This window comes from Opisthocomus hoazin, chromosome 12 (assembly GCF_030867145.1).
Source record: "Opisthocomus hoazin isolate bOpiHoa1 chromosome 12, bOpiHoa1.hap1, whole genome shotgun sequence".
In the NCBI taxonomy this organism is placed as follows: Eukaryota; Metazoa; Chordata; class Aves; order Opisthocomiformes; family Opisthocomidae; genus Opisthocomus; species Opisthocomus hoazin.
In genome coordinates, this window is record NC_134425.1 from 4,475,458 (window position 1) to 4,488,020 (window position 12,563).

General features: G+C 47.4%; 2 protein-coding genes across 4 annotated transcripts; one reads left to right on the top strand and one right to left on the bottom strand.

The window, feature by feature from the left end:
- Positions 1 to 1,862: 1,862 nt before the first annotated feature.
- On the bottom strand, positions 1,863 to 4,225 carry TERF2IP (TERF2 interacting protein). 2 transcript variants are annotated; one of them, XM_075433692.1, is made up of 3 exons: positions 3,701 to 4,223; positions 3,510 to 3,586; positions 1,863 to 2,775 (listed from the first exon to the last, which is right to left on the bottom strand). In XM_075433692.1, exons 1-3 carry the CDS (start codon positions 4,197 to 4,199, stop codon positions 2,338 to 2,340), a joined length of 1,014 nt encoding a protein of 337 aa, XP_075289807.1. In that variant the 5' UTR covers positions 4,200 to 4,223; the 3' UTR covers positions 1,863 to 2,337. The 2 variants fall into 2 exon arrangements, with proteins under 2 accessions (XP_075289807.1, XP_075289806.1); XM_075433691.1 differs by having other exon boundaries at positions 3,510 to 4,225.
- KARS1 (lysyl-tRNA synthetase 1) lies at positions 4,220 to 12,563 on the top strand. Of its 2 annotated transcripts, none has more exons than XM_075433690.1 (14): positions 4,220 to 4,326; positions 4,810 to 4,966; positions 5,169 to 5,334; positions 5,732 to 5,825; positions 6,096 to 6,282; positions 6,457 to 6,582; positions 8,061 to 8,180; positions 8,422 to 8,584; positions 8,684 to 8,857; positions 9,573 to 9,658; positions 9,967 to 10,052; positions 10,379 to 10,505; positions 12,146 to 12,289; positions 12,432 to 12,563. In XM_075433690.1, exons 1-14 carry the CDS (start codon positions 4,259 to 4,261, stop codon positions 12,507 to 12,509), a joined length of 1,776 nt encoding a protein of 591 aa, XP_075289805.1. In that variant the 5' UTR covers positions 4,220 to 4,258; the 3' UTR covers positions 12,510 to 12,563. The 2 variants fall into 2 exon arrangements, with proteins under 2 accessions (XP_075289805.1, XP_075289804.1); XM_075433689.1 differs by lacking the exon at positions 4,220 to 4,326 and adding an exon at positions 4,344 to 4,513.

A 12,563-nucleotide genomic window follows, 5' to 3' on the forward strand; every position in this document is an offset into this window, starting at 1 on the left:
ACACGGAAAGCCAAAGTGCCTCCAGCATACTGGAAGGAATGCAACTGTCTTTGGCAAGACAAGGCAGAGAAAACAAGGATTTTTACGATGGGAAAAGGCAGAGCCAGAATGCCCTGAAGCAGAACCATACGATACAGTGACATCTCCATGTCCTGTTACTGCGGAAGCGGACTGAAAAGTCCTAGACCCACGTGCCTGCACCAGCACGAGTGTATCTGTGGATCAGCAGTGCCTCTCGGGAGCTCAGGACAGATGGAAGAGGGCACCCGTGAGTAAGCTGTGCTCTTGGTGTAGCAGTTCCTACGACTACTGAGTGCACCAAGTGCACATGGAAAGGTTCTCAGTGCTAGACTGCTGTTGCATGGTTTGGCAAAGGTAAAAGCACTGTATGCCTGAATAATTGCCCTGAAAAAGACAAATTCACTCTTAAAATAAGTGTCACTCAGAATTCTAAAAAGATATAAGCCTTACACCTGATGATCTTATGTTGCAGCCATTTAATGTGTGCTATTTTGAATTCTAGAGCAGTTTTGGTTAACCAAGCTGACCGCTGAAATGTGAGGTTATGGTGCTGCTGAGACGTGTACACTGCCCAAGCTAGAACGGGAAGTTCTGGCTGCAGGAGGTGACTGGTCTCCTGTTCACGAACCCGGCCATCAGCAGCCCTTGGGTTTCCAATCCAGCTGGTAAAGTTTCTGACTTTTTGAAAACCTTACTACTTTGCTGTGTTGCCTTGCACTCGCTCGTTAAGGTGCTTGTCTGGTCTTCCACACAAGTCTCAGGTAACCGGTCTGAGCAGCAGGAATGTACAAAGTAATTCGCACTTATTCATCAGGACGGCCTGTCCAGTGAAACACAGCATGGTCTAACCCAGAGTTCTGGCACTGATGGGGTTACACGGGTTAACTCCCCAAATAGATCAGTCAGTGTTTCAGGACAGCAGTTTTCTGAAGTAGCAGTCTCACGATACCAAGCTATCAATGACTTTCAATATAACTTGAATTTGGCTTAAAAGTAGCAATTTCCTAATTCACCTTATTTTTGAGTTCCACAGCGCAATAAGCAAAAACACCAAAATATAATTCCAAAGGGGAAAAAAAAAATCAGTCTTTGCTTTTATTAGTCCATTTTATTTCACCAAAAGAATGAATTGCAGATTTACAGGTCTGACTTCAAATAATATTAAAATGGTGACCAGAGCACGGTTTCAGGCTAAAGTACTGAGCTTTTCAGATTGTGACTGTATACTAGCAATGGTGTTCTCTCTCTTGAACATGACTTAGGTGACAGATACCTAAATAAACTCCGAGTACTCTTTCTTAACTTGTATCTCCTGCTTGAACTACTGTTGCACGTGGCCCTGAAAGCTGGTCTTTTCCCAACTAGACTATGTGGTCTGGTGCAAGCATTACGTTGCCTGGGTTAAAGAACCTGGGGAGTTCAATCTGCAGAGGTGCAAACTGGGGCAGAGCTATTCATTGTTTAGGAAATCACAAAGCAAGATGGTGAAGTTAATATTATTAAACTAACCCTGCAATATTAGCACTGGAGAACACGTGCTGAAAGTGGTAATACAAATTGAGACGACCGTCTGCTGGCTCGAGGTTTCAACTGACAGACCTCTGCAAGATGAGATTAAGCACTGTAACGTCACAGTGACCCTTGCGGGCCATCCCCAGTACACACGGCCCCTCTGAGACACCTCTGCAGCCATTTAGGAGGCCACGTGCCTCATCTTCTGGCATGAGTGTTCTTGATTTCTCTTTTTGAACAGTTACATTTTCATTGTTATTGTCTCCAAATGTCTGCTGCTAATCAAGGTTCGTTAACCCCTCCCCCCCCCCCCAAAAAAGGCAATGACAACTGGCAGAGCAGTTTATTAAATGACCATCCACAACAGGCTGAAGTAAGACACATGACAGAGAGCAGGCTGCTGCTGTGCACTGATAATGCACTACAGGTTGGAGCGCTTAATGTGACTGCCAGGTTTTGGTGACAACCCTGCTCAAAACCTTCTGTGTGCAGCAATGTACAGGTAGGACTGCCAGCTGGCTTACACAATAGATACACACGTTAAAGCAAATTTTCAGTGAAAAGATGTTGTACAGAACCTTTCTCTTCATCAGTTTCTACTTTTAAATGTTCAGTGTACTCAGTATTACAAATAAAAATCAAATACAAAATAGGCCTTTTATAAAAAAAAAATTACTTTAAAGCATTTCTGAAACTTCAGAATGTTGCAACAAATTTTCCTTCACATTTGCATTTCTGAAATGACTTTGTTTTTTCAAGTTCCCCCCACAGTCCTAGATCAGTCATTTCCTGCTGCCTTGCTATCTAACTTTTCCTAAATGCTACCCGCTTTGCTACATTTTCAGCTCCAAATTTTGCTATCAATTTATTTCTGACACGTTCATCATCTTTTTGCAATTCCAAATCGTCCTCTCTGCTCCACAGCGGGTACCCATCCAGGCGCTGCCCTGTCTGCAGGAAGTGCCGCGTAGCCTCCACGTCCCCCGTGTTTTTCAGCAAGGCCTGTGTAACAGTCAGCAGGTCCACGCCAAACTTCTCCATGAAGTGCTGCATGGTCTTCACTACTTCTCCCACCGCGCTGGACGAAGAGTAAGTGCTTGTTGGTCTTTCTTCCCTTTGAGTGTCAGGGAGAGCAGGGTCCTCCGGTCCCGTTTTCAAAGCAGATGTTGTTTCTCCTGGGGACTTTCCCTTGCCATGTTGTGCAGAAATTTCTTCTGAAATGTCCGAAGTGTCACTTCCTGACTAGAAGTAAGAAGGGTCATCAGTTAGCCACGGTATTTTCTGACAAGCTGCTTTTATCACTGCTACCCAACCACACCTTCCACTGTGACTCTACAGTGTATGACAAATGCAGAAATCACAAGGTATAATAAAATTCAGTGAGTGAAGCTTATGTTAATGAGGATACGCAAGCTCACAGAGAAGCACAGGTGAATTTGAAGAAACTAAGCATAAAAGGCAAAAGTAGATGTTAATGCAACTGCAGGAACATTTTATGCCTGAGGTCAAAAGATGATTTCCAGCTGCCAATACAGCTTTTAACGTGACAACACTTTCACGTGAATTTCCTCACGCTAACTTGGGCAGGGAATCGAGCTAAGGAAACACGCCGCAGCACGGCACCGTTCATCACAAGCTCACAGCTTGCACGAGGCTCCCGCTTAGCCACAACAGAATGGATGTGTCATGGTGCAAAGCCATTTAAGAAGTTCATTATAAGTCATCCTTGAGCCACTTCGTGACAGTGAGGAATGCCTGCTCCGAGCAGCTGGCGCTGCGGCCCTGCAGCCAGCAGCAGCAGCAGGGCCAGCAGCAGCAGCGCCAGCAGCAGCAGGGCCAGCAGCAGCAGGGCCAGCAGCAGCAGCAGGGCTAGCAGCAGCAGCTGCAGGGCCAGCAGCAGTACCAGCAGCAGGGCCAGCAGCAGCAGCTGCAGGGCCAGCAGCAGGGCCAGCAGCAGGGCCGCTCCCCGCGCTTACCTCCGTGCTTTCGAACTCCCGATTAGCTGCCTCGAACAGCCCCGTGCTCCGTGCAGGCTCCTCCGTCTGCCGGGGCCCTGCGGGAACAGGCGGGCATCGACTGCCAGGCCGCAGCAAGGCCCAGGGCCGCGGGCCCCCACTGACCTCCCCCCCCCCGCCGGCCGCCCGCCCCGCCGCCTGCCCCAGCTCACCCCCGAGCAGCGGCCGCAGGTGCCGCAGGTAGCGGTCGCGCATGGCCTGCCAGCTGTGCCGCGTCAAGCCGGCCCGCTCCAGCTCCTTCCAGAGGGTCCGCCCGCCCGCCCGCGCCTGGCCCCGCCGCCGCACCGCCCGCAGCAGCGCCGCGTCCTCCGCCTCCGTGAAGGCGAGGCGGCCCCGCGGCGAGGCGGCGGGCTGCGCGGGCGGCGCGGCGGGCAGCCGGAACGGTTCCAGCGGCAGCCGCCGGTTGCGCTCCACGCACTCCGTCACGTACTCGGTGGAGACGGCCCCGCCGGGCGCCGCCTCGCCGGGCTGCACCAGGAGCACGGCTCCCGGCTCCTGCACGCGGCACAGCCGCCCGCCGCCCGCCAGCACCAGCGGCGCCAGGCGCAGCTTGGCCAGCCCGGGCCGCACGTAGAACCGCATCGGGCTCCCGTCGTCCCACAAGAACAGCGACCGCGACCGCGCCGCCGACGCGCCCCCTCGCTCCGCCATCGCCACGGCGCGGCGCGCAGGCGCGGGTGGCGCCGGAAGGGCCGGGTGGAGCGGGGAAGATGGCGGCGGCGGCGGCGGGAGAGCGCCCGTGCGAGGCGGCGGAGGCTGAGTCGCGCCTCAGCAAAAAGTGAGGCTGGGCGGGCAGGGGGGAGGCGAGGCGCGGCGAACCGACCCGAGGCCCCGGTGACCGCGCGGCTGGTCGCGGTGCGCGCCGTGCTGAGCCCCGCCATGCTGAGCCCCGGCGCTGCGCGGCTCCGCGGCTGGGTCTGGAGGGCCGCGCTCCGCTGGCGCCAGGCGCTTCACGACCAGAGCAGGTCGGTGCTTGGCGGCGTGGCTGCGCCCGCCTCTTTCCTCACGGAGTGCCGGCCGGCGGGGTCGGGGGCTGCGGGCCGGGGCGGGGGGGGCTTCGGGAGCCCCGAGTAGCGCCCGGCTTCTCGGAGGAGGGTTTGGCTGGTGCTGCGTGGGGCTGCTGGGCTCCTCGGCGTGGGAAGGGAGGCCCTCGGGCACGCGTCCTCGGGGGCTGTCCGTGCAGTAAGCCCTTGGCAGAGCCCTGCCGAGTGTTTCCCCACCGAGGCGTCGCGGCTGCATCTGGCTTCCCGCTCTTTCGCAGCGAGCTGAAGAGGCGTTTAAAGGCCGAGAGGAAAATAGCTGAAAAAGAGGCAAAGCAGAGAGAGCAAAGCGAAAAGCATTCGAATAAGCCATCCTTGACTTCCGACTCCGAGAATAACGTTGACGTTGGTGCTGATGAGGAAAGCTTGGATCCGAATGTGAGTGTCTGGCCTCATCCTTAGTGCTATTCTGAGAATAAATGTTACCGATTTACAGTTGATTCTTTGCTTAAGGGGAAGTAAATGGTTAAAACGGGAGGGACCTGCGTGTTCCTGCATAAGGGCAGCTGTGTTTTAATTTACAACCCGTAAAATACTTTCGGTTTCTAACAAGATGGTTTGGTTTTGTTTCTGGTGACAGCAATACTACAAGATCCGTAGCCATGCAATCCAGCAGCTGAAGGGCACCAATGAAGATCCCTATCCCCACAAGTTCCATGTGGACTTGTCTCTCTCAGACTTCATAGAGAAGTACAGTCACCTGCAGCCAGGAGACCACCTGACAGGCGTTACTTTAAGGGTGGCAGGTAAAGGCTTATCTGGGGTACAGGAAGATGGTCTGATGCTTTGCTAAGCCAAGTCTTAGCTGCTTTTAGTGATGGGCTGGTCTCTTCAGTTGTTACCGTTTCCCCTGTTACTCGGTCGTGAAGGCTGTAGCAGTGTTAGACTGTTCAGGGCACGTCCTTTCCAACTGAGTGGACCTTACAACTACAAGATCAGAGTGTGTGGGCTCCAGGACCCAAAGTTTATGTGGTCTTTTGTGCACTGGTATTAATTGTGAGACTTAACTGCTTCTCTTCTATGGTTAGTGATCAGTTCAGAGCTGACAGCCCTCTTGTCTAAGCAATAATACTGTGGCTTTAGGCCCTGTGTCCTTCCTGGTAGGGACTCTTTCCCTGATGATCTGCATACTTTGATATTCAGGTCGAATCCATGCAAAGCGCGCCTCTGGAGGAAAGCTGATTTTCTATGATCTTCGTGGTGAAGGAGTCAAGTTGCAGGTCATGGCAAATTCCAAGTAAGTAGAGGTATTCCCAGTACCATTCTGAACTGAACTGCGTTTTGGGGCCTAGAGATCTGTATTTGGGCATTCTATTCCTCCATCTCCTTAGGCTCTTCATCTATGGGTTGGTGTAGGCAGCCAGGTCATGCTTTGCTTAGGATGTTGTGGTTGGCTTTCCTGCTAGGAGAATCCTTTTTTTTAAAGGATTTGGTTTGGAAAGGGACTTGGACAGTTTGGAATATTGAATTGTAAACAGAACTGCTGACATTGGTTTTGTAATTACAGGCTCTACAAATCCGAGGAAGAGTATTTTCGTATTAACAACAAGCTGCGTCGTGGGGACATCATTGGTGTGGAGGGGAATCCTGGGAAAACAAAGAAAGGGGAACTGAGTATTATTCCTCATGAAATAACTCTGTTGTCTCCATGCCTGCACATGCTGCCGCATCTTCACTTTGGCCTCAAAGATAAGGTACTTGTCATACCTGTCGCTCTTGGAGGCAGCTGGAGAGACAGGTCTGAGGGGATGAGCTTTTGTAGCTGCTGATGGTATCGGTCAACAAAGGCACTTTAGTTTCGTTTTGGTGTTTTTTCCTTTGGCAGCATATTGTGTCTAGCTTGTTCTAAAGATATTTGTTCTTTTCAGGAAACTAGGTATCGCCAGAGATACTTGGATTTGATTCTGAATGATTACGTGAGGCAGAAATTTATAACCCGTGCAAAGATCATTACATACATGCGGAGCTTTCTAGATGAGTTGGGCTTCCTTGAGGTAAGGCTTCAGTGTTTATTTCTCTGTGCGTGCTGAATGTGTTCAGAGCTCCTCAGCTTCAAGGATGCTTTATGTTCAGGCTCGTCAGCAAAATATTTACAGAAGTGAGAATAATTACCTCAGCACGGTGTGTTATATCAGTTTAATGTAACGGGAGCCGTTCCTTTCCTCTCTTTTTAAAGTTAGGACTATTCCTCAGTTGGTGAGGTTATGACTCGGGAAACTTGTCAAGGTCGTACTTCAAAATCCCGCTGTCCTTCCCTTATTTCAGTAAATTAAGGTGGAAATAACATCTTTGACAGGGTATTTTGCCTTTGCAGGTAAATGCAGGTTTTACTTCCTGTGAGTAAAATTTGTTTTATCTTAAGATCTGTTGTGGAGTAGCATATAAGAAATAACGCTAGCTCTGCTCTCTGCTGCATCCAGACTCTTGGCTGTACTTTACAGTTAGCAGAAAGATTAGAACTTAAACACGTGTAAATAAAACTACATTATCAACTGAATCCGCAAAAGCGGCCAGTGGGAGGTTTGTGAGAGCAGTGGGAATCCAAACCTGTGCTGTACCATCTCTGTTGTATGTGTAATAGCTTTAATGTCTTTCTTCGATTTGTTTTTTTCCAAATAATTCTTAATCTAGTACTTACGGATTTTACTGTTCTGGTAACTTAATTGAAAAGGATCGTAAGAATCTTTATATGAGTTCTGACTTGTTGGAATAATGGGGTAACTTAGGCTTGTCGGGAATGTTGGGAATAAAATAAAAGGCAGAGAAGTCAGGGAACGGCCTCCTACACGATAGAGCGCAGCCTGGACATACGTGAATCGGGCAGTGCTCAGTTGCATCAGTACTCCACATGGCACAGTTAATGCCATGGACAGATACTAGTTAATTATGAGGAGAATTAGCCAAGCTGTCCTAGGTATTGCATCGTGCTCTGCAGCTGGTTGTCAGGGCTTGTGTGTTCAGTTGTCATCAGTTAAGCTTTATTTCTGATTGCAGTACTGGCAGGGACGCTGACTGCTTTCTGTTTCCTGCAGCTCGGCTTGTTTTGTAGCCTAGGTCTCTTTGGAGAATCCCATGAAACGCTTGTTTAGGGAGCTATATTTTTTCATAGCGTACAAAATTTCTCCTGTTTTTTAAGTTCTAGCTGCATCCTTGTTCTGTTCTTACCACACATTGACTTTTCTTTATGTTGCCTTCAGTTTTGTCCTTTCAGACTCTAGGATTCCCATGCCTACATAACATCAGTAACAGCTTTTTATCTAAAGTGAATGTTTCCATGTATCCATATATTCCCAGCCATTCTCACCACCAAATATTTTTGAATGCTTCGAATGTAAATAACTTTATTTTTTTCCCCAAGAAGCACTATTATTACAATTGTTTAAGTTTTGCAAAATTTGCATTGAGGTAGGAGCCTGGAAATATTTATGCCACTGTTAAATTAATTTTGTTTGTTGTTGTTACGATTTTACAGATTGAAACTCCTATGATGAATGTAATTCCAGGTGGAGCTGTGGCAAAACCTTTTATCACGCACCACAATGAACTGGATATGAATTTATATATGAGAATTGCTCCAGAGCTGTACCATAAGGTAAAATACAAGCCCCTCATGGCTAAGCCTATGTTCTCCAGGCTGTTGTGATCTTATCCTAAAAAAGTAAATGTGGCTAAAATGAGGATTGTTCTTGAAGAAGGGTGGACTCATGGGGTCGAAGGAAACAAAATGTATGTTGAAGGAGATTTGTAATGTCGCGTTGCAGTTGTGTGTGTTTGAGCTCTATTTAGTTCTTGTGAAAAGGTTGGTATGTTTACTAGAATTTCCTTTCGTTCAGATGTTGGTGGTTGGAGGCATGGACAGAGTGTATGAAATTGGGCGTCAGTTCCGGAACGAAGGAATCGATTTGACTCACAACCCTGAATTCACAACTTGTGAATTCTATATGGCTTATGCAGACTACTTTGACTTGATGGAAATTACAGAGAACTTGCTTTCAGGTGACGTATGCCATGTTAATTAAAAAAGAGTAAGAATCCCCAGAAGAATTGCATGTTATGTGCCATACACTTCTTCTAAACTTCATGTTCCTTTTGTAGGGATGGTGAAACATATTACTGGAGGTTACAAGATCACTTACCATCCAGATGGTCAAGATGGACAGGCCTATGAGATAGATTTTACCCCTCCCTTCCGGCGAATTAGCATGGTGCACGACCTGGAAAAGGTCTTAGGAGTGAAATTTCCACCAGCTGAGTGTTTTGAAACTGAAGGTTAGATGCTGAGTATGAAGGTCCTGTAATTCTTCCCTGACAGAAAGAGGGCAAAAGGTGTCGCGTTCTCAGCCTGCAGTCTGTGAAGTGCTTTTTTGAGGTGGTACTAACACATGGGATTGCTTTACCCAAGAATCCAGAAAGACGCCTTCATGCCTTGCAGCCTTTGGCAGGATGTGACTCTTTTGCATCTCCTTTGTTGAGTGTATGTGATGCTGTGTACTCGAGTGGCATGATGGGGGGAGTTCTTGATCTGTTGAAGAGACTCAGGTTTGTACTTCCTATTTCTACTGTCTTTTGTGCCATTGAGTCTCCATGCCTGTGATCATAGGTTAGGAGTATGATTATTTTGGGCTTTCTTCAGAATGTGCTTATGTGCTATTGTATTCGTGGAATCCAGACCCATAAGGAAACAATTTCATATACTTTTTAGTGATCCCCCCCCCCTTTATTTTTCCCCAAATAATAATGCCCAGCAGTCGTATGGGGTTGTGTTTAACTGTTGTCAAATGTCTGAAATATAAAATAACTTGTATCTAGTGTAAACTGTTTAAAAACAAACACTATTTTTGTAGATTGACATTTAAGCTCATGTTTTCCGTATGTATACCATTAAGATCTTATAAATCACTCTAAGACACGTAGAACAATGCAGAAATTAAAAAAACATGGTTGCCTTGGTTTGGTTTCTAATTTTTGTCTGCAACAATTTCAGAAACTCGCAAGTTCTTTGATGACCTTTGCGCAGACAGAAATGTTGAGTGTCCACCTCCCAGGACAACAGCCAGGCTTCTTGACAAAGTAAGTAAAGGTGGTGTTTTTATAATCCTGATGTTTTTGAGGATCTATCTGTATCAACAGAAGTCTCTTCAGAACAAAAGTTTAGCTGCGTCTGGGAAAACACACTGAAATGCACTTCAGCTATTTCTATATTGCACTTGCGATGTCAAAATCTTTTTTGTGTTGTGTACACCAAAATGCAGCTTCCTGACCCATGCTTAATGTGAGAACTAGAGGATTCTTCAGTAGGGAATGGGGGGAAGTAGGATGTTTGGGGAGGGCAGTGATAGGAAAGTGGTTACATAATTGTTTCGGTTTTGCTTTCCCAGTTAGTTGGTGAATTCCTGGAAGTCACTTGTATCCACCCTACATTCATCTGTGATCACCCACAGATCATGAGTCCTCTAGCCAAATGGTAAGAGTATGAGACACGGTCAGTGTGTAACTCTCTTAAACCCTCTACTCCTACTTTATTAAGGGGGGGGGAAGTGTCACATATGTGAAAACAGAGACTTTGATGTCGTATCCTAGCTTGTGAATTCTGACACCAGCCAACACAGACGTTGGTTCCTGAGCTGTGACACCCGTCACCCGGGAAGAGGTGTGCTGGTGCTTAGCAGCTTGAAGTTTTGACGGCTGCTCCTGCTAAGTGTGGGCAATCCTGCTGAAGTAACGTACGTGCTCTTTGCTTATGTAGAGAGGTTTGTTTTAAGGTATGGTTGTTTTATCTTCTTCGTGCAGGCATCGCTCTCATCAGGGACTAACAGAACGCTTTGAGCTCTTTATAATGAAGAAAGAAGTGTGCAATGCGTACACAGAACTTAACGATCCTTTCCGGCAGCGGCAGCTTTTTGAGGATCAGGCCAAGGTACGGTGTCTTGCTGCTGGTGAATCAATGATACAGGCATGTGAACAAAGAATATTTCCTGTGTCTATTCCAAAACTGTCCTTAGTCCCTACAGCTGAGAAGGGTTGTTACTACTTCGAGTGTTTCTCACTCAAGTGAAAGCCTGTCATTAAAACTGTCATTAACTCCTGTTAAACCTTGCTCTACAAGTCCAAACACTGCTGTTGATTAGTTTTTTAGTAGTGCGACTTTGTTTTGGAGTATCTTTCCTTTTATTCTACCTGAAGTACTAATCTGGAAAAAGGCAAATGTGTAAAGCGTTTTCTCTGCCAGGTTCAATGTTGTTTTTCCCCATGTAAGCATTTATGTAGCCATACAACATTATACTTCTAGGTTCTTAAATAAATTTTCATGTCCGGTAAGAGTTTGAATGGTGTGTGAGAAACATCCTGGTGGTTAGTATTTTAAATTGGCTCACAGAATAGAGCTGCAGACTGGAAATTTTTAGGCCTACAAATTTATAGTACTAGGTTTCTCTGGATAAGCCTCAGAAAAGAGCTACTGAAACTGATTTTGTTATTAATTAGGTATACATGTCCATGAATGGGTGCGTGCCCACACATGATTGAGGTCAGATTATGTGGTCTGCAGAAACAGTTCCTGTTCTTCCTGCTCTGTCTAAGGGCTTCACAGTGTCCAAGAGGATTAAACAATTGTGAAAACCAGGAAAACAGACTTATGATAACTAACTTGATAAGCAAATTCTGAAATGTCCAGTTAGAATGAACAGTATTACAGATTTCTTTCACCTTTGGTCTGTTGTATGTATGTTGGCTGCAGTTATCTCTCATGATTATAGCCAGACTTTGCAGACATACATGTATTGAATGAAAATTTCCTGAAAAACCCTGTGTTAAAAGTGGAGATTGAGATGAAGGATGGCAGTTTGCATTGCAGGATTTCAGACTTGGGCAGAAAAGTTTGCTTTTATGCTCTTTTGCAAAGTCTTCTTTGAAACTCCATGAGCAAGAATGTTTTTGTTGTTGTTTCAACACTTACACTTGGCATTTTCTAAATTTGAGAGGGTTGGCTAGTCTGCATTTGCATTATTATGACTCCAGGCACTTGGAGGCTGTCGGGGTCAGTGCAGTGAGTTACCATCTCAGTGTAGGGGTTTTTAATCTTTCTACATGAGGGGAACAAAGCAATCCCTAAGCTTTGCTTCATGGAGCAGCTACCAATGATTCAAATAATTATGCTTCTTAGTTGTTTCTGCAGATGTTGAAGGGGGGGGGTTGCAAACAGTAAAGAACCTGAGAAGCCTTTGAAAGCAATTTATTCCACTGTCATTGTGCTATACGGCCCCGGAGATAGCTTTTGCTGAAGTGAAGGGGCCTTTGCCTAGAAAGGAAGCTTGCAGGTCAGGACGGAGGTGAGCTCTGGAGCTGTTTGGGAAGTGCCTGTGCAAGTGACCTCCACGGTTCTCCAGGTGCTGAGGCTCCTTCGTCTGTTACACACGCACGCAGCTGTATAGGGCTTCGGTTTCATCAGTTACGTGGCTGCTACAAATACCAATATTCCTTCTTGTTGGTAGGGGTTAGCAGCAGCAGTACCCTCTAGCCCTGCACAGCCCACCTTTTACTATGAATTTTCTCCTTCAGGCAAAAGCTGCAGGTGACGATGAAGCCATGTTTATCGATGAAAACTTCTGCACAGCCCTGGAGTACGGCCTTCCCCCTACCGCCGGCTGGGGCATGGGAATCGATCGCTTCGCCATGCTCCTCACAGACTCCAGTAACATCAAGGTAAACATTAGTAAAGGCAGAGAACGGGGAATGAGAGTAACGTCTGAGAGTCGTTCAGAGAACCCCACCTCAGAAACGCTCTCCTTTGCTGCACTTGCTTGGGGGCGGCCCTGGCGCCCGCTGACGCTGTCCCTTTCCGCAGGAGGTGCTTCTCTTCCCCGCCATGAAGCCGGAGGACAACAAGAAGGAGGCGCAGCCCGCCGAAGGCACCTCAGTGTGAAGCCCGCGGCCCCGCAGTAAACACAGCACCGCAATAAAGGCAGCCCTGGCTCCA

Bases quoted from the DNA above. Each gene is read 5' to 3' on its own strand.
- TERF2IP (XM_075433691.1), bottom strand. From the start codon at position 4,199: ATGGCGGAGCGAGGGGGCGCGTCGGCGGCGCGGTCGCGGTCGCTGTTC. The intron at 2,776-3,509 runs GTAAGCGCGGGG...TCTTACTTCTAG, and splicing joins GGGAGTTCGAAAGCACGGAG to TCAGGAAGTGACACTTCGGA.
- KARS1 (XM_075433689.1), top strand. From the start codon at position 4,428: ATGCTGAGCCCCGGCGCTGCGCGGCTCCGCGGCTGGGTCTGGAGGGCC. The intron at 6,283-6,456 runs GTACTTGTCATA...TGTTCTTTTCAG, and splicing joins ACTTTGGCCTCAAAGATAAG to GAAACTAGGTATCGCCAGAG. The intron at 8,585-8,683 runs GTGACGTATGCC...TTCCTTTTGTAG, and splicing joins TACAGAGAACTTGCTTTCAG to GGATGGTGAAACATATTACT.